Source organism: Toxotes jaculatrix, chromosome 6 (assembly GCF_017976425.1).
Source record: "Toxotes jaculatrix isolate fToxJac2 chromosome 6, fToxJac2.pri, whole genome shotgun sequence".
In the NCBI taxonomy this organism is placed as follows: Eukaryota; Metazoa; Chordata; class Actinopteri; family Toxotidae; genus Toxotes; species Toxotes jaculatrix.
The window spans coordinates 27,993,854-28,018,482 of NC_054399.1; the positions used below are offsets into that span (position 1 = coordinate 27,993,854).

The following is a 24,629-nucleotide window of genomic DNA, read 5'->3' on the forward strand; positions in this document are numbered from 1 at the left end:
TTTTCTGTTTCTGCTAAAAAAAACATGTCGAAGAATCACCTTTAAGCCATTATGCTCATTCTTCATATGCACACACAAATATATGCACACACACATGCCCCCAGACAAATGGTATTTTAGTTGAGTGAAAGGCGGATATTGGCCTATATCTTTATTCTGGTATAGTTTAATAAGAAAGGGAGAAAAAAAAACCCCAGCAACCAAAACAACATGGATATGAAATCTGTTCCTCACATTCAAACAAATGAGAGCATAATCTCATTTAGCAATGAGGCAGCGAACCTTTGTTTCCGTCATGTGTCACAATATATACCTGCCCTCTGGGTAAGGCAGTGACATCCATACACACACAGGGGAAAAGGAATTAGGAATTAGACTAATCAGAAGAGATAAGAACAGAGGAGGAAGAAAACAGAGATAGGAGTGAAAAAAAAGAAGGGACGGAAGATCAGAGTAGACATTGCCATGATATATTAAAGGCTATCAAATATAAGAAAGCAGACAGAAAGGGTAGATAAATAAAATAGGCCAACTCATCAATGGCCCAGCAAACATTTCAGTGTTGAAGGGTCCAGGAATGGATATGAAGTCTGTCACAACAAAATTCAGTGTATCATCAAAATAAAAGCTGATAACACTACATCAGTGTTAGTGTGTCAAATTGTATTGTATGTCATTGTTTTTTTGGAATTGTCCTTTACATCTGACAAATGCTTGTTGGGTGTTTCTCTTCTAGATAAAAAAAAGGGCTGGGAGCACTATGCTCACAGTATTTGAAACAACATAGGTTTGTATAATCACACACTGCAATGAAAAGCAAACTTGTTTTACTTTACCTTCCCAACATCACTCCATGACAAAACAGGAGGACTCACAACCAAATACCTCAAAGATTCAAATCCAGCCTTTGGATTAAAAAGACAAAACAAAAAAAAAACGTCGGAACTGTGATAAGCAAAGCAGTGAGAGCAGATATCAGCTGCAAATACCAGTTTAAACCAGTTATTAACAAAAGCAAAGAGCAATGAAACCAAGTGAGAAGCTAATATTCCTATTAAAGAACCAACTGACTGGTTATCAAGGACCACTACGTAAAACAAGAGGAGAACCAAATGGGGGTAGGACACAACAACACCTGAGGTTTTCAACTGCATTCAAACATTTGACCCCTAGCAAGAGAATAGATAACATAGTAACATAACAATCCCGAGCTTTACAATTCATGCTAAACTAAGCTCTCAGGAACATCACCAGCATCAGCACATGGAACCACAAAGAAAACAAGAGGAAGAAAGCGAGCGAAACATCCAAAAAAGAAGAGCAGTCAGAGGAGAACTTATAAATTCTAATGTCAGCACTCAGGCTAAACTCTGCAATGCAACCAGCAGCAACACCAAAAGAGACAGAGAGAGTAAGAAGTTAAAAAAAATCCTTCCTACTTTTGGCCCCCAATGCCAGCTAATGGAATCCCCCAGAAAGGAAGAAAGAGCAAAGAAAAAGCAGATATAACAGAACAACAGTGTATCATACTTTACAGAAGGATCCTTACCTAGGACGCCCAGTCGGTAGTTAACAGTTATGACAATCACATTCCCATAGCTGGCCAGGATGCTGCCATCAAACATATTTCCAGTTCCTTCCATGTAGGAGCCCCCGTGGATGAAAACCATCACCGGCTTAGGGCTTCCACTCTCCCTAATGTCTGAAGGAGGGGAGAAGAAGAGGAGGAGGTGGAGAAGGCAGAAGGACTGATTAGGTGACAGATTGAAGGTGACAGCAAGAAATGCAATTTCAATACTGTAGGGGGCTTTGGCCACCTCTTTAATTTTATTTTATTTTTTCTGAGTAATCTTGGCACACTGGCTTTTTAATGTGGAGACCTTGTTAGTTTGAGGCGTCAAACCATTCATTCTTCAACATGAAGGCCGTGACATGTCTGTGGTGATTGGAAAATGTTGTTTTCTTTATTTATTAACCCATTTTAAATTCCATATATGTGTTAATAAAACAGGATATTTAATGTGGTGAGTTTTAATTTTCCTCCAGGCAATGGACTGTCAACACGCAGGAGTGGCAATCTAAACTGTCATACCATGTTGAGGTAAAACTTGTGCAATTAATCTGGAAGAAAATCTAATAAAAAAAAAAAAAGCACATTAGGTTTGACAATTTTCTGAAAAAGCTCAGCTTTATTGAAAGTATAATTTGAATTCAGGTTAACACTTCAGGGTTGTTTAGCTGTAGGGGAATGTTTGGGTAGATTTTGTGAATTTAATGCATGTGAGCACATTGTGGCACCAGGGGAAATTAAACAAAACTGAAAAATGACTGGGACACTTCTCTTTTTAAAGAATTTAAAGAGCTTCGTTAATGTGAAGGATATGACGTTCATTCAGCTTTTAAATTGCAGTTCACTCATTTCCATAATTACAGTGTAATAAGACACTAGCTAAATAAAATACGTGGCAGATGATGAGCTGTCATACTGAAATTACTTCAGTGCAAAAAAAAAAGCAGGACGTGCGTTTCTACTAACAAATGAATATTTTGTTTAATGTGGATCTGCATCAGTCAAATGCGAGGTGAGGTTCAGGAAAATGGTTAGCTCGCTGTTAGCAGCAGAACTCGTTTTAAAATGTGTTACATGTGGCTGATTAGAGCAGAAGAAAGGAGGGCTGTATTCTAAAGCGTTAGCCCTTGACGTAGTTCTAATACGGGTTGGGTTGTGAGCTAAAAGGATAAGAAGACTTGGAGAGATCTAACAACACGCTGCGACCCACGTTCAAAACAAGGTTTCACTTTCATCTTCTGTATCCCAGAGATGAAGCTTTTCATCGTGCTTCCTAACTATCTCCATCAGTACATGCCGCAGCGCACATCGTTTATCCCACTGATGTTTCACCACTGAGGGACTCGGGTCCAGAGAGAGATCAGTCAGTCTATAGGGAGTAAAAAATTAACAAAGGAAGAAAATTGAAAAGCGTTACCTCAGAGATGAGAGACTTATTAAAAAAATAAATAAATAAATAAAAAAGGATCTAAGAGAGGTAGAAAGATAGTGTTTGTGTCTGGAAGTTTCCCTACAGTGTGTGTTTAAAGCACTCCAAATCCAGGGGGTAGACAAAATAAGGGAAACACTTTGGGGGAAAAAACTTTTAACAAATCCTAAGGAACGTTATCACACTATCACTGCTATGATTGTGGCTTAGTCATGTTCCTCCTTGATGTGTGTCAGTGTGATTTCAATGATGAAAGAAATCAGTACTTTACTATATTAGGTTAATGAGAAAACAAAAAAGGAAACCTTACCTTCGATGTGTATGAGTAAAGAAGAAAGATAATACTTTTCTGAGGAAACAGGACATTATGGAGCACAAATAGGATGAAGGACCTAAATATTATAGTGTGTCTGTATATTGGACAAGTGCAGAAATTGTTTTCTTCCCAACAGCGAATGTAAAATAGACTCAGAAAGAAGAAGAAGAAAAAAAAACTCAATTGACAAAAGGAAATGGGGTAAAAGAAAAGAAAAATCTAGCAGGAAATTAAAATGAGGCCCATCTAGGTGAAACACTTTCTCCTTGTGTGTGTGTTTGTGTGTTCGTGTGTATACTATGTTTGTCCTTCCCTCCATTTCTCTCGGTGTAGAGCTCATTACATCAGTTCTGTCATTCTCTGTCCTTTGTAGTGTTTTTTTCTTTCTTTTTTTTTTTTTTTTTAGTTGTTCTGCTCCCTCTGTCGCAGCAGGCAGTGGCCACAGTGTAGCAGCACATCATAACTCTCCCCTGGAAGGCTTCCAGAAACTCCTGACAAAAAAGGTCAGGGGATTATGGCAAGACTATGTGTGTGTGTGTCTGTGTGTGTGTGTGTGTGTTTCTCTGCGTGTACTTTGCAGTACAGTTATGTGTGTACCCTGACAAAAGGAGAGGAGAGAAGACGAAAGGAGCAAATGATAACAAAGAACAATCCTGGTAATGGTGATTATTATTTTAACTCTGATAATGATGGTGGTAATGTGATGATGACAGTGTTGATGTGATAGTGATATTGCCAGTCATGACAGTGGTGGTGGTGATGATGATAAACTGACAGCCTTGATGATGACAGTAATGTTGAAAATGATAACCATGGTGATGGTATCCATGGTTATCCATTTATGATATTGATTGCAATAATGAATTCATACATTACTGTTTTTTAATAATAATCAGTGATGGCAGTGATGATGTTGATGACAACCATGATGATGATGGTAATGATGCTGATGATGGTGACATGATGATGTTATGACGATGATGATGATGACAGTGGTGTTGATGGTTGTGCCTGTGGTAACCAACATGGTACTGATGATGTCAGTGATGAGACTGTTGGCAGCCACGATGGGGACAATGATAATGATGATGATTATGATGATGATATCACAACCACAATAATTAGAATAATATTTATGATCATGGAAGCTATGACATTAATAATGATGTATGATGAAGGCTTTATGGTGGTGAAGATTGATATTAATAATGGCAGCAACCATGACGGCGATGATGATGTTGATACTGCTGCTGATGAAGTGATGATGAAGACAATGATGACCACCCATGATGCTGCTGATTACGTGGCTGATAATGCTCCTGACATTGTGGTAGTGAACATGATGTTGACATTGGCAACAACCATGACAAGTGATAATGGTGTTGATGATGCTGACGATGACGGTGATTATGGCGAAGACAATCCATGACTTTGACAATGATGTTGCTAACGTTGAGGAACATGCTCATGGCAGTCACGACGGTAATGATGACGTCAGCCGTAAAGATGGCCGTCAGAGCCACAAAGAACCATAAAACTGAAGATGCTGATGATGGAACCAGCGGTGGATAGGAAGCTGATGCTAACGATGCTGACAGCCACAAAAGCAAAGATGATGTTGTTGTTCATGATGACTTCCAATGAGTTAAATACAATGAAAAAAAAGGGGTCAGGAGAAGGAGGACTTGCATGATGCTCCTGGGATCTAACCAAGTCTTCTTCTAATAATTCTGCAGTTTTCTTCACAGCAATTAAAATAGAGATTTTTTTTTTCCATTTCCTTTTACTTGTTGTGGGAGCTGTGTGATTTGACACTGTTTTCCTGTATGTGTATATATGTGCTCTCAAGTATTACATGAATATATTAAGTGGCTTCAGTGAGACATATCAGATCAGCTGTTTTAGCTGCCTCTTTTTGTTTAGCACTGAAGGTCAGCGGTAATGAGGTGAGGTTAGGATAAAATTGTCTTGGCAATGTTTGGACATTTGATGGATTTACCTGAATTTACCTGGATTTACTGGCTGAAAAAAGTACCGGTGTATAGTGAACACACAGTACCTTGAGGTTTTAAGTTTATGCAATCCAGCTTGCTCTCAGTACAGCTTCCTGGCATCCTTTCGTTGGCTGCCACTGCAAGACTCTGAGCCAAAAAAATCCTCTAAGCCCCAGTCTCTCCCTTCATTCCCCTAACTTATCAATTAATCCTCATTCAGCTGATTGCAGATTTCATCTCTTCCCATCATACTCTTATGTGAAGTGAGGTAATGGTGTATTCGGGGTGATTTCTGGAACACCCGAACATTTACATGATTATTTGTAATGTTAATGTGCTCCTTTGTTCTTCTGCTTAAAGTGACTTTAAATCATTACAGTTTTCAATAAAAATGTTTGGAAACAGGGTTTTTTTCACAGCAAGCAGCAAGATGAAAGCTTGCTTTGAGAAGAGCTAAAATGAGATGCAATCTCGCAGTGATTCTACCATTCAATCTTCCTAGGGATAAGTGTGGGTGAGGGAGAGTTTGTCGGAGGATAGGTACCATGCCAACATGGAGTAGATCATTGCTTCCTCGAGGATGAGGTTATGATCAAAGAGATTCGGGTGCTTTGGATTTCTCTGAGCTAACCCTGAGAGGTGCCCCCGGGCTATTGCAACACCTTTGGTATCCTCTCCCTCTGCCGGTGTACAGGACTTATCAAACCAACAGCAGACGAGAAGCAGAGGTGCTTTTTTTTTTATCCTGGCTTCAGCCTCTTGCTGAACGGAGCAAAGCCACGGGGACTCTCGGCAAAAGCAACAGGAAACAAAATGAGGCCCAGTGGTGAACAGCAATTCAAACACTTCCAGATGAAATGCTCATGTACCATCAGCAAAGCTGTGCTGATGTAACTCATTAGTGTACACATCCACTGGCATGTGTAAGATGATACGAAGACGAACATGTAATACCATATTTACTTTTACATCATGTAAAAAAAAAAAAGTTGTTTACATTTACAAGTAGGAGTTGATATTTTAAGGGACTGGACTTTGTTTAACTAATATGTACATGAAGATTTGAATGAACAGTTTTTATTGAAACTATTGAAGAGAGGTGCTGTATTGTACTGTATTATACGGACAGACGTTTCTATTATTTTGTCCACCCCTTTTTACATTAATGAGAGTAGGCTAAAAAACAGAAACATCTCTCTGTATAATGCAACACAGATCAGAAGCACCACAAACTACATCCTCCACAGTTGTCGTGCACTTGAATGAACATCTCTTTAACAGTTTCGATAAAAAAATACGTCATTATACATTATAATCTTCACAAGGGCGGAATGTAATCAGTCTATTATGAAGGAGTATTTTTCCAGACAGGCCATTTTACACATTTACATGTTTTGCAGCTGTATATTTAAGAGACCATGCCAGCTGAGGTATTAGGCTACTCTGTTGTCAACTCTCTGTCTTCTGCTTTCAAATTGGTTAGTTCAGTTTTTGCATTTTATTTTATTTTGTCATCAGGTAGACTTATTTTGTCATAAGGTAGACTTAATCCCTTCATGTTATTACTACTTTCAATCATATATTGTTGTATTTTCACTTGTAAGCAGGCACGTAACACTGGTAAAAGAAGTCTGACTTGTACTATATGTGATATCACTCTGCCTCAAAGTTGGAGCTCCAGCTGAAATGTCACCAGCTGGAGCTTCTGGATGAACCTGATGGAACAAGGTAGAAGAGTCCCCAGTTGATCTTTCTTTGGCTCCAGGATTGTCCTTATGCTGTCAGCAAAATCTATATCCTTTAGCCTGCAAAGTAATATATAATCATAGTGTATTTGAAGATTAATATCTCACAGGTATTGCCATATAATACGGTATATATGGTACCATGGGCCCCATAAGAGCCTTGTAGATACCACAATTCACAACATCTCCACTTCTGTATACCCACTCTTAACCACTCCAGCAACATTAGTTGTAAAAAAAAAAAAAAAAAAGAAAAAAAGAAAAAAAAGAGAGCTTCTAACAAATCTTCAGCTCTCAGGGACTTTCCTGTTTACATCTCTATTCCCAGCACAAAAGGATTACAAACACCAGCTTTACTAAGTATAAAGAGATTGTAAAATCCAAGGTTTGCTGGGTGGGAATGGCAGGGAGGTTAGGGGATATCCTCACTGAGTTTGTATCTACAAGGCGACAAGAGGTCAAGGGGTTAGAGCATCAAGAACCGCTGAGGGGTGGGGGCGTCTGAGCTGATCACAGTCGGACCAGATATGGTAACAGAGTGTGACTGTGTGTGTGTAGATGTGTGGGTTCTCGAGCATATTTTCCTCTATATTAAACTGGATTAGTTGTCTGTCCTGCATCCTTTATCGAGATAATACTTGAAGCTTGCTGGGATTTCGTTGAATAGAGCTGTGTGACTCTCTCTAATCTTATTGGTGTGTGTGTGTGTGTGTGTGTCACTCCCTCTAATCTTATTGGTGTGTGTGTGCGTGTGCGCGCTCCCAGAAAAACAGCATGATGGCACACATCAAAGGGATCTGGATGGTTGTGAGTCTTATTTGGATGTAATTGCTGTTTACTTCGTCACATTATACAGTAGAGGTGCCTTATTAAGACTTTCTGCCTGTCATTAAATTTGCTCTGTAGCGGCCTAAAGGGGATACGACTCTATCTCAGGGTTTTATCAAGGACATTTTATACCCCTAATATGAGTTTTCAAAGGGCCGCTTGTTTATGGCAACTAAGGAAAGGTCCGTGTTTTTGTATTATTGAGATTAATGGATTCCTAGCACACATTGTAGCTTTCAAACAGCGCTTAATTTAAATATCAAGAGAAGCAATTGCAATGTTTCAGTCCTACAGTCCTTGTCACTTTTTAGTATTCATTTTCAGCATGTGCCAAATATTCATTTAGAATGAAATACCTTCAAAGCAGAAAGACTATGTGGGACATGTTCATCTATTTTAATTGCATTTTCATGTGTGGAAAAGAGATACCTCTGTGTTTCCATGTGATTTAGTTCAAAACATTTACTTCGACTGAATCAGGCCATGGATATATGAATTAACTCATGTGTCTTTCATACGGCACACTGTGCTGCACAGGCATCTGCACTAGTGTGGAGTTAAGTTCCTGATGACAAATCTGTCCAGGTTAGGCTTGTATGTCTACTTTAAAACGTGTGAGATCATCCCTGCTACCTGTTACTACTGAGATCAGTTTTGATCATGTCAGCTTCATCCTCTGTTACCTCTTGAGATATTTCTTCCTCTGGGCCTCAAAGATGCTTGTAAAATCTAAATTACAGCCTCCTTTGTAAGCAGTTCTCAAAATTTTTAAATCATGGCATTGACAAAAGCCACGCGAATGGGTGTTTACAATTACCATGTAACAGAAACTTAGTAATTATGTTTTGATTGTGTTTTCAGAGAGCCCAGATGATCGCTTAAAACCAAAACGACAGTGATGTCACTAGAAATCAGCTCCACCCGTATGCTGGTTCATTTATTATTGCCAAGTCTGTCAGGTTTGGTAGCCAATCCACATCTTATGTAGCTATTAAACAACTAATTTGGAAGCTTGGGACTTAGTTTTGGGATCCAACAGCCCTTGCAAGTGGTTGACCAGAAAGTTAGCTTCACATACTGTGTGATGAATTAGCTCCATGCCAGGAGAGAAAACAACCCACAAGTCTCTGCAGCAGCCATGGCTGACAGAGATGCTTACACTGATTTTGTCTGGTACTCTCATTTTGCTTTAGACTCATCATATACATTACAAAGATTTTTGGTTTGACGCCCAAAACACGAACAGGTCTCAGTGTTAGTATTGGTGCAAGCCAGTTAGCCAGTGGTTGATCTCTATCATGATCTGAGTTCATAAACGAGACGAATTAAAAGAAAAACATGCAAAAATGTGTTAAGAGCTGGCTGAAGGGTTAATAGTTACTTGATCTGTTGGTGGGATGCAACATAGAAAAGGAAAGAAAAGGTAAAGGAAACAGCAAATCCAAGCAGAGAATCTATATTACAGTATTAATATCAAAGAATGTGGGAGACATGTAAACTTTGACATCAAGCTGAAAAGGACAAAACACATCCAGCCAAAAAAGAGAGTTTACGAGTAAAGAGCAAAAAGAAAATGTCCATCACTTTCAAAAAAAGGACAAGAAATGTAAGAAAATCAAAGAAGATAAAAATTGGAGGAGAAAGGGTAAGTTTGGTTTCCCTTGTCATGCAAATCAGTTTGGCATCAGGGGAAAAAATACCTTCGTCGTCCGTGCGGTCATTATCACCTAAATCATCAGTGTGTTTCTTTGTAAGGGGACCTATGGGACCAAGAAGGAGAAGATGGAGGAAAACAGGGTGATCAAGAACACACACAGCTTTCAAAAGATGCTCTCAAAAGGTAAGAAAGTATGTCAATAATCAATGTTTCTATAGTCCCTTTTTTTTTTGGAAAAATCTTCACATTGACAAGGAGACTGGGTAAACATTACCACAATGTCCATTTCAAAGGTTTACAGTAGGAATGTACTGTTTATGAGTTAATTTAAGAAAGTTAAGGAGCAAGAAAAGAGGGACTTTAAAAAAAAATAGGTGAAAAAAAATATTAGTTCTCTGTTGAAAATGAAGACTTAACTGAGGATAAACCTCTTAGGATCAAAAGACATAAACCTCTTTGAAATAGTGCATACAGTAGCATAAATTATACATATCAGAGACATTATGTCAACAACTGTAAATGATCACTGTAGCAGAGAAAAAGGCAGATGCTGTAAAAGAGGCAGCATTTTTAAGAGCAGAGCACTTAACAGAAGCATGTGACAAACTCCCCCTGTTGTATTATATGAGTGTGTAAACTGCATGCGGCGCCTCAACACACATACACACTCACACAAACATGCACATCCAATCTCACGCATAGATTTGATTGCAGGGGCGCTGCTGCTGGGAAACAGGCTACATCAGAAATGAAAAAGGCAGATGGAAATTCATTTCTTTTCTCTCTCTATATATATGTGTGTGTGTGTGTGTGTGTGTGTGTGTTACTTTTCTCTTTTAATGACAAAGACTGGGAATTCATGGTTAAAGCCTTATCTACATGACATGGAGATTTTAATATAATATTTTCCACTCTCATGATATTTAGATTTTAATAATAATAAATATTGTACACACACATGCATGAGGTGTGATAGGTGGATTTTGTTAACTCAGGCTAGGTGGCTCCAGTCTTAAGTTTAAGCTAAGCTAATGTAACCTACCACTGGGTGTAGCCTTATATTTGGAATGCAAACATGAATGTTGAGCTTGTTGAGTGCTGATTTTTTCTTATAAAGAAAGCTAACATTGCATTTTCCCAAATGTCGAACAATTTCTTCAAGCACTGTAGCTTTCTGGCTGTGACAAAGTCATTGAATTTGAGAAAGGGTCATAGCCTCTAATTACCCAGTGTATTAGTTTGACAGGGGAAGTGGTCAGCTGCTTCTTTATTATAACCAACATATTCATATTTGAATACAAATACACCGTACATACAGACACAAAGAGACCCAAACATACAGTATCTCAAACAAAAGTAAGAGACAGACACACACGCACATACAAACTCCCACAAAGAACATGCAGAAAGACACATTCAGGTGCTACGTAACGAAACATGCAGTCTTTAAGAAAGGAATGTACACTAGCAGGGTGCAGGATACACAGAGGAATAGAACAGCATCGTGGCAGTGCTTAAGCCTTCACACGCGCGCACGCACACACACACACACACACACTGTACATACACACATATATAATGCAATGACATCCACAGCGTGTGATGTCATGGGGCTTCAAACAGGCATCCTCCAGTCTTTTCCAACCTTCATTAGCCAAATAACCTACAATGCAAAACTACTTGAATTCCATTTGACTTTATAAAACTGATATAGCAGTCAGCTCCAGTATGACAAAGGTTAAAAGGCACATTTTGTGAATAAGGTTAATGTTGAAAAATGGCTGTGTCTAAAAGGAGGGGGGAAAAAAACCCTCCAATGATTGTGCTGGTTTAAACGTATCTGTTTATGGAATACACAAAGGGAGATGAATCACTTGAGAGTTTCAAGATATTTCATGTCGGTAGCTCATGCTGATGACTAATAATTCCTCCATCATTCAACATCCCGGTGGTTTATTTTAAGGCCAACCATCTCTCTCCAGTGACTTTAAAGAGGAAGCTGGCTCCCTGCATATCATCCTGTCCTACAGCAGTCTCCTAGCTCTCTTTTGTGAATTTGACAAGCAATTTGATAAGCAAGAGCTGACTTGTGCTTTCTATGTGCTGAATAAGCACCAAGACACAAGAATCGCTTCTTTCAAAATGTGAAACGTCCAAGAAACAAAGAGCATCTGCTGTCTAGGGATGTGTTACCTGTTTATAGAGCACACTGCATAGAGAGATCACTGTCAAAGCAACACGTAATGGTTGTGGGAGATTCATGTTAGCCTTTTAGCATACACCGCATTGAGTGACAAAAGGCTGTGTGCTAATACTTAGACATCCACCATATATTAAAGTGTGTATTAACGTCTTAAATTCTCCACTGTCTCCATCTTTTCAAATACATGTTGGTTTTAGTGAATTGCAGTTAATGATGTCGTTGCTCTATGTATCTTTAGCAATGACATCATTTTTGTTGCTCCTTACTCAACAATTACAATAAACGAGCATCTATATTCTGTTTATATGTTAGTTACAAAGCACTTCTCCATGCTCCTAATGTATATTTTAAATGTATTCAAATATGTTCACATATGTGGCACACCACAGCCCAACACCTGAAAATGGGGAAGGTGAGGCAACACGCAATGGATAACGAGCGCATGAATGGGCACCTCTATCAGATATTCCACCCCTCAGAACAAAGCAGTGTGTATGTGAAAGAGCTTTTTCCCCTTTTTCAACTCAAACAGGAAGTTAACTACACTAGTATTATCTGACTCCCTCATAAGAAAACTCAAAGATGTCTGAACTCATCAGATAAGAACTGTATCAACACTGATCCAGCAAGAGCAGTTGTCAAGGCTGGCACATAGACAGAGGTCTCTGCTCAAAATACATTGTCAAGGTTAAAGGTGTTAATCATTGTGTAAGTCTTCAACAAGAGGCCTTCTCCGAAGTCTTTGCATGCATCCAGGCAGGGAAAGAGACCCCTAAGGACGTAAGGTGAATTGCAGTGAACGATGTTTTATGCTAGTAGCATTGCTGCATAGTGGCTGCATGTAGCTTTAGAAATCACATAATCTTTCTTGCTTTTTACACAGTGATTACAATAAATGGACAAGCTATATTCTGTTTATGCAAATTGTTCAAACATGTTTTGTAGTGTTTATTACACAGCACTTAAACTTATCCATTATGTTTGTATGGGCATACACATTTTGCACTTCTCCTTTGCATATTATTTTGTAATGTATTCCGATACGTTCACACAGAGATGTAATATTCATATGTGGCACACCACAGCCGAGCGCCTGAAAATGATGCTGTTATTTTCTTCCACTTTTACTCTGCTGTCATTTTGAGGGAAACGTCTCAATAAAGTTGTAACATATCAATTCATCTTGAACACTTGAATACTACACATTTCTTGCTGTAACACCATAATGAATCAACTGTCCCTGTTATAAAGTGGTACATTTGCATGATGTTATGACAAGAAATTCTAAACATGATAATCAATATGATATGCTTAATATGATTTTCTTGTTATAATGTGTCATGGTTGCGAGTAATAGGAGAGGATAAAGGAACATGAGGTGGCTTAGTAAGATGTTGGTCAAACATGAGCCTTCATAACAACCTCAATGCTCCTTGGCATAAAATCTATAAGTCTCAGAAAACTAAATCCACAAAGACACTTGCTGTAACACTCCGGCAGTGTCTAAATGCTGGATGACATTTATGTTGCTTTTTGACCTTGTGGCACAGCTTATTGATGTTATTCTATTCTTTATTGAAAAAAACAAACACTAACTTTGAATAGAATGATAGAAGACTGTCTACAGCCTGTCCCACCCCCTGTGCATACTGCATTGAAACTAAAGTGAAGCTGGATGTAAGGTGCTTATCAGGGGGAGTGACTCTGCTTCCTAACAGTATGGAAAGTAACTCAGATAAAACTAAAATCACCCTCCAGTGGGCGGTAGGGGAAAAATTATTTACTGACTTAGGTCAGACTAGGTCAGATATCTTGCGTATGACAATGCCAAACAAGGTGGTGTCAACTTTGCAGAAGTGGGAACATTTCCTGACTAGAAGAGGATGTCTGAGTCGTATATCAGTCTTATATCTACAAACCATGTTATGTAAACTAAATTTAAAAAAAAAAACGTTAGATATTTGAATGAGCTAACTTTATGGCTAACTTTAAAACCCGTGAGAATGAAAGAATCAAAGAGAATGTGATTGATGTGGCCGCTGTCTGGACGGCACATGTGCTGCTATTACAGTGGCATGTTGTTTGACTGAGGGTTAGTGGGGATCAGGACAGACAAGACAGCTCTGTGACAGCTCCTATCACACACACACGCTCACACACACACCTACTCACACTCACCCAATTATGAATACACACACATACAGAGAGAGAGAGAGAGAGAGAGAGAGAGAGAGAGAGAGAGAGAGAGAGAGAGACATCACTCAGCAATCAGGTGTCAATTCTAAACTGCCCGGTGACAAGCAGGCCCCGACACTGACCTGCACTCCCCTACCTGTCACTGTGAGCATATGTGTGTGTGTAGCACAAGCACCCACACTGGTGAGGTCTCAGCTGGTATCAGCTCTGATCAGTGTTTAAGAACCTGAAACTTCTTTCTATCTGATTCTCTGTCTCTTATCGCTCCGTATCTTTACTTTTTATCTCCTCTGTCTTACATTCTAACATAATCTGTGCTTTCCTACACTTCTACTATTATATCCTTCTTTTTCTGTTTTTTATCTTTATTATCATCTTTTTTGCTGGGTTCCATCATCTTGATCGACAAAATTCCTCCGAAATTTGGAATGATTTCTCCCTGTCATTCCATGTAAAGTGGGATGTGTACAGCTTTACTAAAACATTACTAAAAGTCATTAGAGAGAATAATCGGAAAAAAAAAAAAAAAGCTTTCTGCCTCATTCAGTGGTCTTCTTCAGCAGATGAAATTTGCTCAAATGTTATCACTCCCTTCTCTGACAGAGACAGGGGGTGAGATTCACACCCAAAGGCAGATGATGGTCTTTGGTCTTTGGGTGTGAATGTCCCTCCTTGATCTTTCTCTGACTGTCCACTGACTCCTGGTTGATGACTTGGACCCCTGTTGTGGGCAATCTGTTTCAGATGTTCATTCAGTCAGGAAGAGGCTGATAAGTGGAGCTGAAGATGATTTTGTCTAACTATTATTCCCAGGAGTATGCAAATGGAGCATAACAGCATAAATAAACAAACTAAATCAGCCAGATTCTCTAAACAACCAACCTGATTTATTTAAGAAAACTGAAAATAAGCTCATCTGAAATGTCAGTCATAATCTCTCATCACAGACAATGATGGAAAGTACATTAGGTCATAGGTGAACCAGGTCTTTGTAAATATTCCTGATTATTAAAATGAACAGTTTGGGGAATAGTTTTCCCACTGGCCTTTTTTTTCTCTCTTCCAAATTAGTTTTGCTGTCCTGGATGAAGAACCTGGCAGGTTATGTTTCTTGTGGCACCAGACTTATTTTTAATGAAGCCATGTTTGCAGATCTCTGGAGTTAGCATCTCTGACACTGAATTTCCCTTTCATGCCTAAAAGAACCATACACAGCACATGTAATCACGCTGTCCTCTCTTTATAATTCAGTATAGAAAATACTACATTTTGATTTTCAGTTTACACCGTCTTTCTTTATCCTACATCAGTTGCTTATTTAATCTCTGTCCATCTCTTTCATCTGTCCTCCTACCTCCCTCTCTCCACCATCAGCATTGATTGGAGGCTGATGAAGAGGAGTTTCACTCTCTCTGACACTCTGCATCCATGATTCAACGAAACCAGCAGGGAAGCAAGGATAATACAAACACTCGACCCTAAGGCTTTCCCCCCTCTCCTGGATGAGGTAATTATTGCACGGAGAGTCCATGCATCGATCGCACATTCAGCACAAGAGCTATCCATACATACATATTGCTCTCTGTATGCATCAGTCAAGGTCCGCACCAGCATAGAAACACAGCAGCTTAATCAATCACCAGTGCACATTAAAATTGGGGATCTAACAGAGCGCATGGCTCAATGAGCCAAATAGGTAATCTACTACTGACCTTGGATAAAATCCCTACAGGCTGTAAACTATAAATACAGAATCCATTCCCCAAGGTAAAACTGGGTGTCTAATGGACTTCAGCAAAACCCTCTGATGAGAGGAATTATCAGAGGCTGAGAGCAGGAACTTGCAAGTATGGAACGTGTGATGATGAAATCTAAAAACATGTAAAAATGCAGTACATGGGTTCGATGAGTGAGTGTCACATCAGCACAGATTTCCACTTCTTATGGTGTATATACTGTATGGAGCTAAAGCTGGTGAGAAAAGGCTGTTACTCCATAAATGCTTCATGGACGCTTTGCCTTTTGCAGTCACTTGTTTTCTGTCTGTCCAGCTCTATCTTCTGCTCTCATACCAGCACTAACTGGAAACTTGACACTGCACGATCATAGTTATACCTATGCAGGTATGAGTTCAATAAAAAGCTGGTCCCACATGGTGATGAGAACACCCTAATGTTTGTTATTTTCCTCTATATGGATTTATTTCACTTGGCAATATAATGATGATGATAATTTGTAATGTCACTTTAAAGTTACACCAGACACTCCGACAGTCATTGTTCCATCAGTGCTTAGGGGGGGGAAACACCAGGCTTGAATGAAGGCGGCTGAAGGTGGTTCCAGACCCTCTTAAGTGAGAGAAATCCTCTTCTGCTGAATAAATTTGCTGTAGTTTCCTGTCAGAGTTAATGTCCTGAGAGACACTGTGCTCTAGTCCCATTGTATCACTGTTCCAAGTCATATCCAAAAATTGCATTAAAAAAGCGTGGTAATTTGCAATAATGGTTTGGTGACATAGTGCAACTGTGCTGTGACTGAAAAATGACAGCACTGGTTTTGTGTTTGATTTAAATGACACGCAGTGTGTCCAGGCTTTACTGCAGGCAGCGCCCCCCCCCCTCCAGGTTTTGCACATGACTCATCTCTCAGTAGCAAAGGTAGAAGAGGTATAAGGACTATAATGCCAAAGAACCTCTTAAGGCCAGAGTATGCTTGAAATGAACAGGTTCACAGGAAGTGCTGTTTGGCCACATGTAAGAAGAAGTGTGTCTCCTCGAAGGCATCCACCCGTCTGTGCACATCAAAAGTGGCAGAGGTCAGTGTGTGAAGAATGAGGAAAGAGACAGTGAGAAAAGTTGTAATTTCTCACCTCGGCAGATCGAGCCGATCTCTGCGTGAAACGATTGCTGGATTATCTGTTTTGTTACAATTTCAACGTCAGAAAAGTGCGGGGGAGGCAGGTTTCAGACGCTGCTCAGCCACCTAACAAGCACTTCTTACGAAGCATAGCAACGCCTCAGGGGGAGGTGTGGGTGGATAGCGGTGCATACGAAAGCGTACGAGACCACTTTTCACCTCCCTGTCATCTCCGCCCAAAAGTCAGCACTTGTTTCTTTAAACTGTGGCAAGAGTCCTTCCCTAACCTTGATCAAGTGGTCTCAGGCTGACAAATGTAGAACAGAAACTAAAAGAATTTTAATTATCCTGATATTCCTTATGTTCTTTTACCACATTTCCCTTAAGACGCTCTGTTTTGCTATATGAAAGTTCTGCCAAATAAACAGTGATTCCAGATGCATTTCATATTCAAAGTCATGATCAGACTCTGTGCTTGTGGTATATGAAGTAAGATTAGGCAGAGAGGGCACAGAAGGACTGAGAATTATTTCATGAGTTTGATTTCCACAAGAAGAACAGAACTAAATGTGAAAACATGGTAAATTAGAGCACCAGCATCTGGTTTTATATCTGTTAAGGATCATAACAACAATAATGTGGATGTCAGAAGAATTTAAAAAAAAAAAAGCATAATCTTTTATACTTTGTATCATCACATTTTAAGAAAATACAGTAAAAGGGATAATTTACCATCTCAAAATGAAATAGTTTATTTAGCTGTAAATTTCTATGAAAAAAACCCAAACCTTCTTCTTCTTTGTTTTCACTCACACACTTCGACTCCACTGACTTAAAGCGCCATTTTTTTTTTGCTTAGTGCAGTCTTTATGAATGTGGGACTAAACAGAATCCAGCGAGCAATTAAAAAAAAAAAAAGGTTCCCACAGAACGTATCTGGCATAAGACATTATCATATGAACGTAACTTTTAGGGGACGGGGTTGGTAACTCGTTTACTACAAATTTATTTTGGTTTTGACAAAACAACCCATAAACAGAACATCTTCTGCTGTGAAACCATAATTGCCACAATCTAAAAAAGGTCATAACTCACACATTTTCTAAAGTATCTGAAAATATCCGCTTATAAACACAAACACAATGACTGGACGAGCCTGAGCTGTAAACCAGAGGAGACATGATGCATTTGAGACCTAAAAGCTTCCGCGTTCGTTCTGACTACTCTTCCTGTTCTTCCTCTCGTCACCCATCTCATATTCTTTTCCTCCTCCTCCTCTTCCCTTGTACTCGTAATTTTATTTGTGCATTCCTCCACTGTTCTCTCGTGGTGGTATGCTGCCTGCTGACGAGACAAACACCCACACTGTCAGTGTCAGTGAGTCAATTCAAAGCAGCAAAGGGCCTGGAAGGGAAGAACATGAGCACAGATGTGTGACTAGTGTATGAACAAGCAAGAGAGATTAAAAAAGAGGAATAAAAAGAAAAGGCATGAACCCTTGCCTTCTTTTTCTAATTTTTCAGAACCATGCATCTAATCAGAAAGCATGCAGCATGTGGTTAAGGGCAAATTTTCCATTGGAATCAAGTCTCTGACGAAGAGACTATCAGCAGGTCTTATAATCATTGGATATTAGTCAACTGTCCTTCACAGTAAGATGTGAGTGTGGGGGCATTAGGCCTGGAACATGCATTACTCAAACATGAAGCTGCAGATCAGACAGAAGGTTCATGTCATGTACTGTGATAACTTTACCAGCATTCAAGGGCATTTCTGCATTCGCTTGGATTGAAAACAACAGCTTCCCGTTGTGGAGTGTTCTCTTTCTATTTGGTTCATTTACTCATATGAAAACACAGGAAGTGGAGAAAGGCCTAGCTGAGATGAAGGTTCATGGAGACATTCCTAAACAAAACCATGAAAAGAATAGTTTGAAGTGGTCAGTTCTCAGTTACACTAATGTCTCAGAGTCTATATGAGGCACTGGATCAAGAATAAGATCATTTGCATCCTTCACATGAAGTGCTGAAAGTGTTAAGTCAACTACCAAGACCAAGGTTGAAAAAGTCTTGATTCTCCTTTTAAGAACAAGTTCTTCCCTGAAAAAACCTTCCTAATTTATGATTTACAACCTATAAAAATAATATTCCTCCAGTTTATGACTTGTAGAGATACAATTCTGGATTACTTAACCTGCGAGGGGGAAAAAGTAAACAAAAACCTGTGGTTTGTAGTGACTACACTGCTGGATTCAGTGGTTAGAGGACTGAACGGCAGCCAAAGCAGCACAGTAGTCACTGACCAGTCTCACCAAATATATATCAGGATGTGTCAGGACTGCGTGTCTAAAGAGACAAGTGTTTTTTTGTTTGTTTGGTTTTTTTTTTTTTTCTTTCTGTAAACTGACTCATTGTGACCAACACTGTCAGCTAATAGGCCAGTGGACAGTCCATTTATCATGGAGTCAAGCTGTTTTGAACCGAGCCTTCTCTCCTCATGCAGTGAGACTTGTCAGCTCTGCTCTGCGTTCACCCACTGCTCTGTGAAATATGGCATGACAGGAACTGCAGAGGTTTTAAACCCGAGTTTGTGACCCTACTTACACAAGTAAGAAATATGGATTTTGACTCCAGGCTTTGAAACAAGGCTCGGGCAGAGAAGATGTTTGTGTAATACTGCATAAGGAATGGCTCCAGTGATGGAGTGCATTGGATTTATGGGTAAATTGAAGCTCCAGCAACATGTATATCACAGTTTTTCTCTCGTTTCTAAACGAAGCTAAAGAGAAAATGCTTCAATTCATCTTCAGTCCACAGTGTGCTTATCACAGAGATGAATGTGTGTATCTGTAAAGGCTAACATTTTACTGTACTCATGAGGCTGGCATTTTAGTGCGTTTACTGGAATCTCACAGCGGTGAAGTGAAAATCTCAAAGATAGTGCGTTTACTGGAATCTCACAGCGGTGAAGTGAAAATCTCAAAGATTATCACACTATCAAAGCAAATCAAAAGTGCACTGTAATCCTGGTTCAGCGGAAACACGCAGTGCAGAGCGCTCCCTCCCTCCTTCCCTCCCTCCCTCCCTCCCTGGATCCAGCTGCTGCTCTCCTGCCAGATGAGGAGGTCATCACACTGGCCAGCTGCAGGATCTGATGCTGTCACATGCACCTCTCTAATTTTGTCACATCAAGTGGACAGTCACAGAGTCATACTGTATAAATGTGTAGTATCCTGACAGAGGATGTTGTCTTTTACTAAAACTGAAGCTACTGAAAAGAACATACTGTGTTAAACATGAGCTGTAATCTGAAAATATCCACCTCATTAGTCATTTATTCACTTATCTGTTTATCCTGAAAATAACCGGAGGCCTGGAGGCCACCATGCAGGCTCAGATACTTATGTAATAATATTAACCAGTTTGGTACAGTGGCTACAACTACAATTAAAAAAAAACAACAACAAACAAACACACCAACAATGGCAATCATAATCAAAACACCATTCAAAATGCCACACCTGGAGCATAAGGAAACGCGCCGCAAAAACAGATAAGACAGGCAAATACAAAGAGATAACACAGCACACTGAACTGTTACAACACAAAATAAGTGGATCACAAAAGAACTACTGAAAAGGCACGGAACTGCAATTTGGTTTTGGAAAATGAGCCAACATTATTATTTTTTTTTTTAAAAAGGTGACTGCATGTCTGTTATTACTTTTTAAAACTACAGTGTTTGTTTTTTATAGTTTACTAGCACGTTACAGTTTTTAGTGTCCATTGTAAACTTCATTTGTGTTGTGTCATGCTCCTGTTTTGTTCTGGGTCATTTACAGCTGATGCTACAGTGAATGTGTTTGTCCGTTTGCTTGTGTGTTTCATGCGCTTGTTGTGCTGTTTAAAAATGAGGGTTTTCAATTATACATTAGGATTTGGATCATCATTTAATCATGTCCCTTACATTTAAGTAATTTAAACAAAACAGGTGATCATTTTTAGTAATATAAGACAAAAAGATAAGTGATTTTCACATAAAAATAAACTAAAAGATTAAGACTGAAACAAATATGCTGAACATCCTGTGGGGATTGATTCAGTTCCCGCCTCTTTAGAAAGCCCTGGAGACAGAACTCTGTCTATTTAACACCACAAATGTCCACTTTTTACTTTCTTTAAACACATGAAAGCTGAAATGGGATGAGATTTAGTGCGCGCACACACACACACACACACATACACACATTGCATGTGCCTTGGCCTGCTTAGCTACCACAACAGCCAGAAGCCACATTTTAGTGAAAATCAGCATCTTCCAAAATGCTTTTCTCCCGTTGTGTGCACATGACGTAAAGGAGATCTTAAAAAGGAAGCCCTGGGCTTCATGGTGACAAAACCAATTAGTGTAAAAGCCACGTACACGTAGCTGCATGGGAATGAATCCCAGCTCATTTTATGCTGTCATAGCTGTCTCTCTCTCCTTCTTTGACTGTCTCTACAGTATAACATCACTGAAAGAAGTAGTAAAATATTTTAAGGGGGCAGAGCACCCTGCTCTCGTTTTAGGTAACCAAAGATATGCCTTATACAACTCCATTCAAGAATTCAGAAAATGAGGTGTGAATTGGTTTTGAAAGCCAATGACTGAGTCATATTTTAGACCGACGTTTAATTTCTAACCATTAAATTTGGTTACCATAGACACTGACAAAGTACTCCCTCAAGATTATCTCCAAGGAGGTAAAGTCTAAATCTAAAACATAATGGTCAGTGGTGCATACGTTAGCACTGCGGCCTCACAGCAAAGAGGCTGTGGGCTTTTCTGTGCAGAGTTTGCATGTTCTCCTTGTGTCTGCGTGGGTTTTCTCCAGGTGCTCTGGATTCATCCCACAGTCCAAAAACATAGCAGGTTAGTTCACCTGGAGACTGTAAATTACTACTAGGTGTGAATGTGAGTGTAAATGTTTGTCTCTGTGTGTCAGCCCTGTGCCCCAGCTCTTGCCTGAGATCATAAACATGTTGCTGACATGTTGATTATGAACATACTCTTTAAACCTTCTGCTTTATTTATTATTTCCTTTTTTCCCCAGTATGTTATCTGCTAAAGCAAATAGTCGAATACGGGCTTTTTAACTGAAATGGCTTGTGACTAATACAAACTAAGACACACGCACAGTCACACATTTTCTCTACACATATGCACTGATGTGTTCCATCATATTCAGTGTTGAGCCCATGTACTAATATGTGTCACAGTATGATACAAGTATTGCACCTATTGTGCAATACTTAATATTTAATGTTTACTGATAACACTGTAATATCGAATAATGTGCAATAACCCACACTACATATCAAACTGTATATTAAACCTTATTTATTCTTCTTGCATATGTACACAGCGCCTCAGAACTGTGCACCTTACCCCTCCCCTTTTATATATATATATATATATATATATATATATATATATATATATTCTTTTTTTTATATTTTCTATATTCTCTTTGCATTATGCTTATTCTATTCTATTCTATAACAACGTGTGTGTGTGTGTGTATGTGTATGTGTGTGTGTAAATTCCATTCAGCGTAACTGTGTATCACACAGAAATAGCACTGGTGCCTTCATGCATATTAAATGCCACTAAATGTCACAAACATGGTTGACATGTATGTGCATCTGCACGATTGTGTGTGTGTGTTGTCGTGTGTGTGTGTGTGTCTGTGTTTGATTGGAGAAGGTCTCTGGGGTCGTATCTGCTATGGATCTGAGGAAGCAAAAACATCAATGAAGACTCTGATGGTGAGGAGCTCATTAGCCACAAGATAGGTCTACAGTATGGTAGAGAAAGACGTGCTGAATTATTTACACAACCAGACTATAGAATACTGAGCCAAGCCAAACTCAACTTCCAAAAAAAAAAAAAAACCTCACACACACACACACATGTTTTGGGAATACTGCCCCATTAAGTTACAAGAACAAAGACACAGAATAAACCATGTGAGATTGGCTCATGTGCCAAATGGTAAATGAACTGCATTTACACAGCTCTCTTCTAGTCTATCAACTACTGAAAGCCCTTCACAATGGATGTGATGCATGCAAACACTTTAGCTTCCATTACTGAGTGATAGTCAGTTGCTTGTAGCTCTGATTAAAAAAAAATAGAAGCTATATTGACACCATGTTTAAAAACTTAAACCCCCTCTGTAAAGAATCAACCATGTCTCCAAACAATTACATTTATACTGCATGCTACTGAAATGGTTTTACCAAAAATATCTTGGGAACACAACTGCTGCCTGTATCATGTTTATATAAAATGCACAGAGTCAGGGTTCAAGTCCTGAGTCTCATATGTGGTTAAATGATGACAATACCTTGGTTAAAGTCAGGGAAATAGGTGTTTCCAAGAATAAATGAATAAATAAATGTCAGAGTATTAGAATAAGGCTGTGCAATAACACAATCACTATCACATAGCAGAAATAAACGCAACAACATCCATCCAAAGCACGGATTAATGCAGTTTGCATAAAGTGTTGTTGGTCCACATCAATCGAGATGGGAAACACAGCAAAGCTTTTCCATCAGCTGAAAAGGTGCCATCCCAGCCACCACACCAAGAGTATGAAGATGATCCTATGTTAGACTGTCCACAAGTTTTAGCAGCTCTACAGGGTCGATCAAAAAGGAGCAAGGATTAAACAGGGGCACTTTCTTACTTTACAGCAAAAGACACAATACTGAAGTGTTAGTCTCCAGATACAAATTGCCAGGCAGAAAATATTTTTCCCAAACTGCCTCATCCTTATAGGGACTTCCATGGAAAGCTAGAAATTCATCTAAGGGATTTGAGATACTACCACGACCTCTGGTCCAGCTATACATCTGCGCCATATATGAGCTTCACCATTCATTACACTGACAAGGAGTGGGCTCTTCCAAGCAGATGCCTGCAGTTGGCATATTTTTCTGAGGACCATGCTGCCCAAAAATCATCACAAAAACTTTTCATCACACTTTATTTCATAACCATCTTTGCCAAGTAAATTTGTACATGTGCTTATACTGCTTTATCTTCAGAGGGAAGTGTGAGAGAATCCAAAGAGCCATGGGTGTGCACAAGAAAAGAAGTGCTTTTTTTCTCTCTCATGGAAAAGGAAACAAGACCTAGCAGTCACTCAAGAGGAGCTCAAACTACCCAAGCACAAGATGATCACAGAATCACCCACCAGGTGGGGGTCCTGTCATGCACTGATAGCACAAGTGTTGGAGCAGGAGAAGGCCACTGCAAAGCTTTTATCAGCTGATAAAAAAAAAACAAGGCACTTGGCTCCCTCACAGCAGGACATTGATGTCCTGGAGTCTGTCAACAGGGCTCTTTCCAGTGAAGCATACATGAGTTGTGTTTTACCTGAAACCTGTGCTGCAGCTCTTCAATGAGGAGGTCCTGAAGCCAGAAGCTGATAGGTCAGAGCTCACCAAGACCATCAAGGCCACTGTCATCATCTATCTGAATGAGAAATACGATGATGATGCCACAGGTGACCTCCAGAACACAGCATCCCTACTTGATCCTTGGTTCAAGAACCACTAAATCAAAGATGACAAAGTTGAGGCCATGAAATCCAGAGCTGTGGCTCAGGTGCTGGATGAAAGTCAAAGCACATCACAAGCTACTCTCACATTCAGATCTACTGCATCTATTACTGGGAGGCAGAGGAGACGCTGCATCTGCACCAGCCAAAATGTGGAAGTTGGAAGACACAAGGCAGCTTTGACAAGCAGGGACACTGAGGCTGAAATGAGCAGCTACCCGCTGCT

General features: G+C 39.5%; 1 protein-coding gene across 8 annotated transcripts in view; it reads right to left on the reverse strand.

Annotated features, from left to right (window-relative positions):
• The window catches only part of nlgn1 (neuroligin 1), a 255,515-nt gene that overhangs the window by 158,138 nt on the left and 72,748 nt on the right, over positions 1 to 24,629 (reverse strand). For 5 of the 8 annotated variants that reach the window (XM_041040037.1, XM_041040040.1, XM_041040039.1 and 2 more), the window contains one exon: positions 1,550 to 1,702. In XM_041040037.1, the coding sequence (XP_040895971.1) occupies positions 1,550 to 1,702 (153 nt within the window). Of the gene's footprint in view, positions 1 to 1,549; positions 1,703 to 9,582; positions 9,643 to 24,629 lie in introns of all 8 variants that reach the window. The other 3 variants (XM_041040033.1, XM_041040035.1, XM_041040036.1) reach the window with 1 other exon arrangement.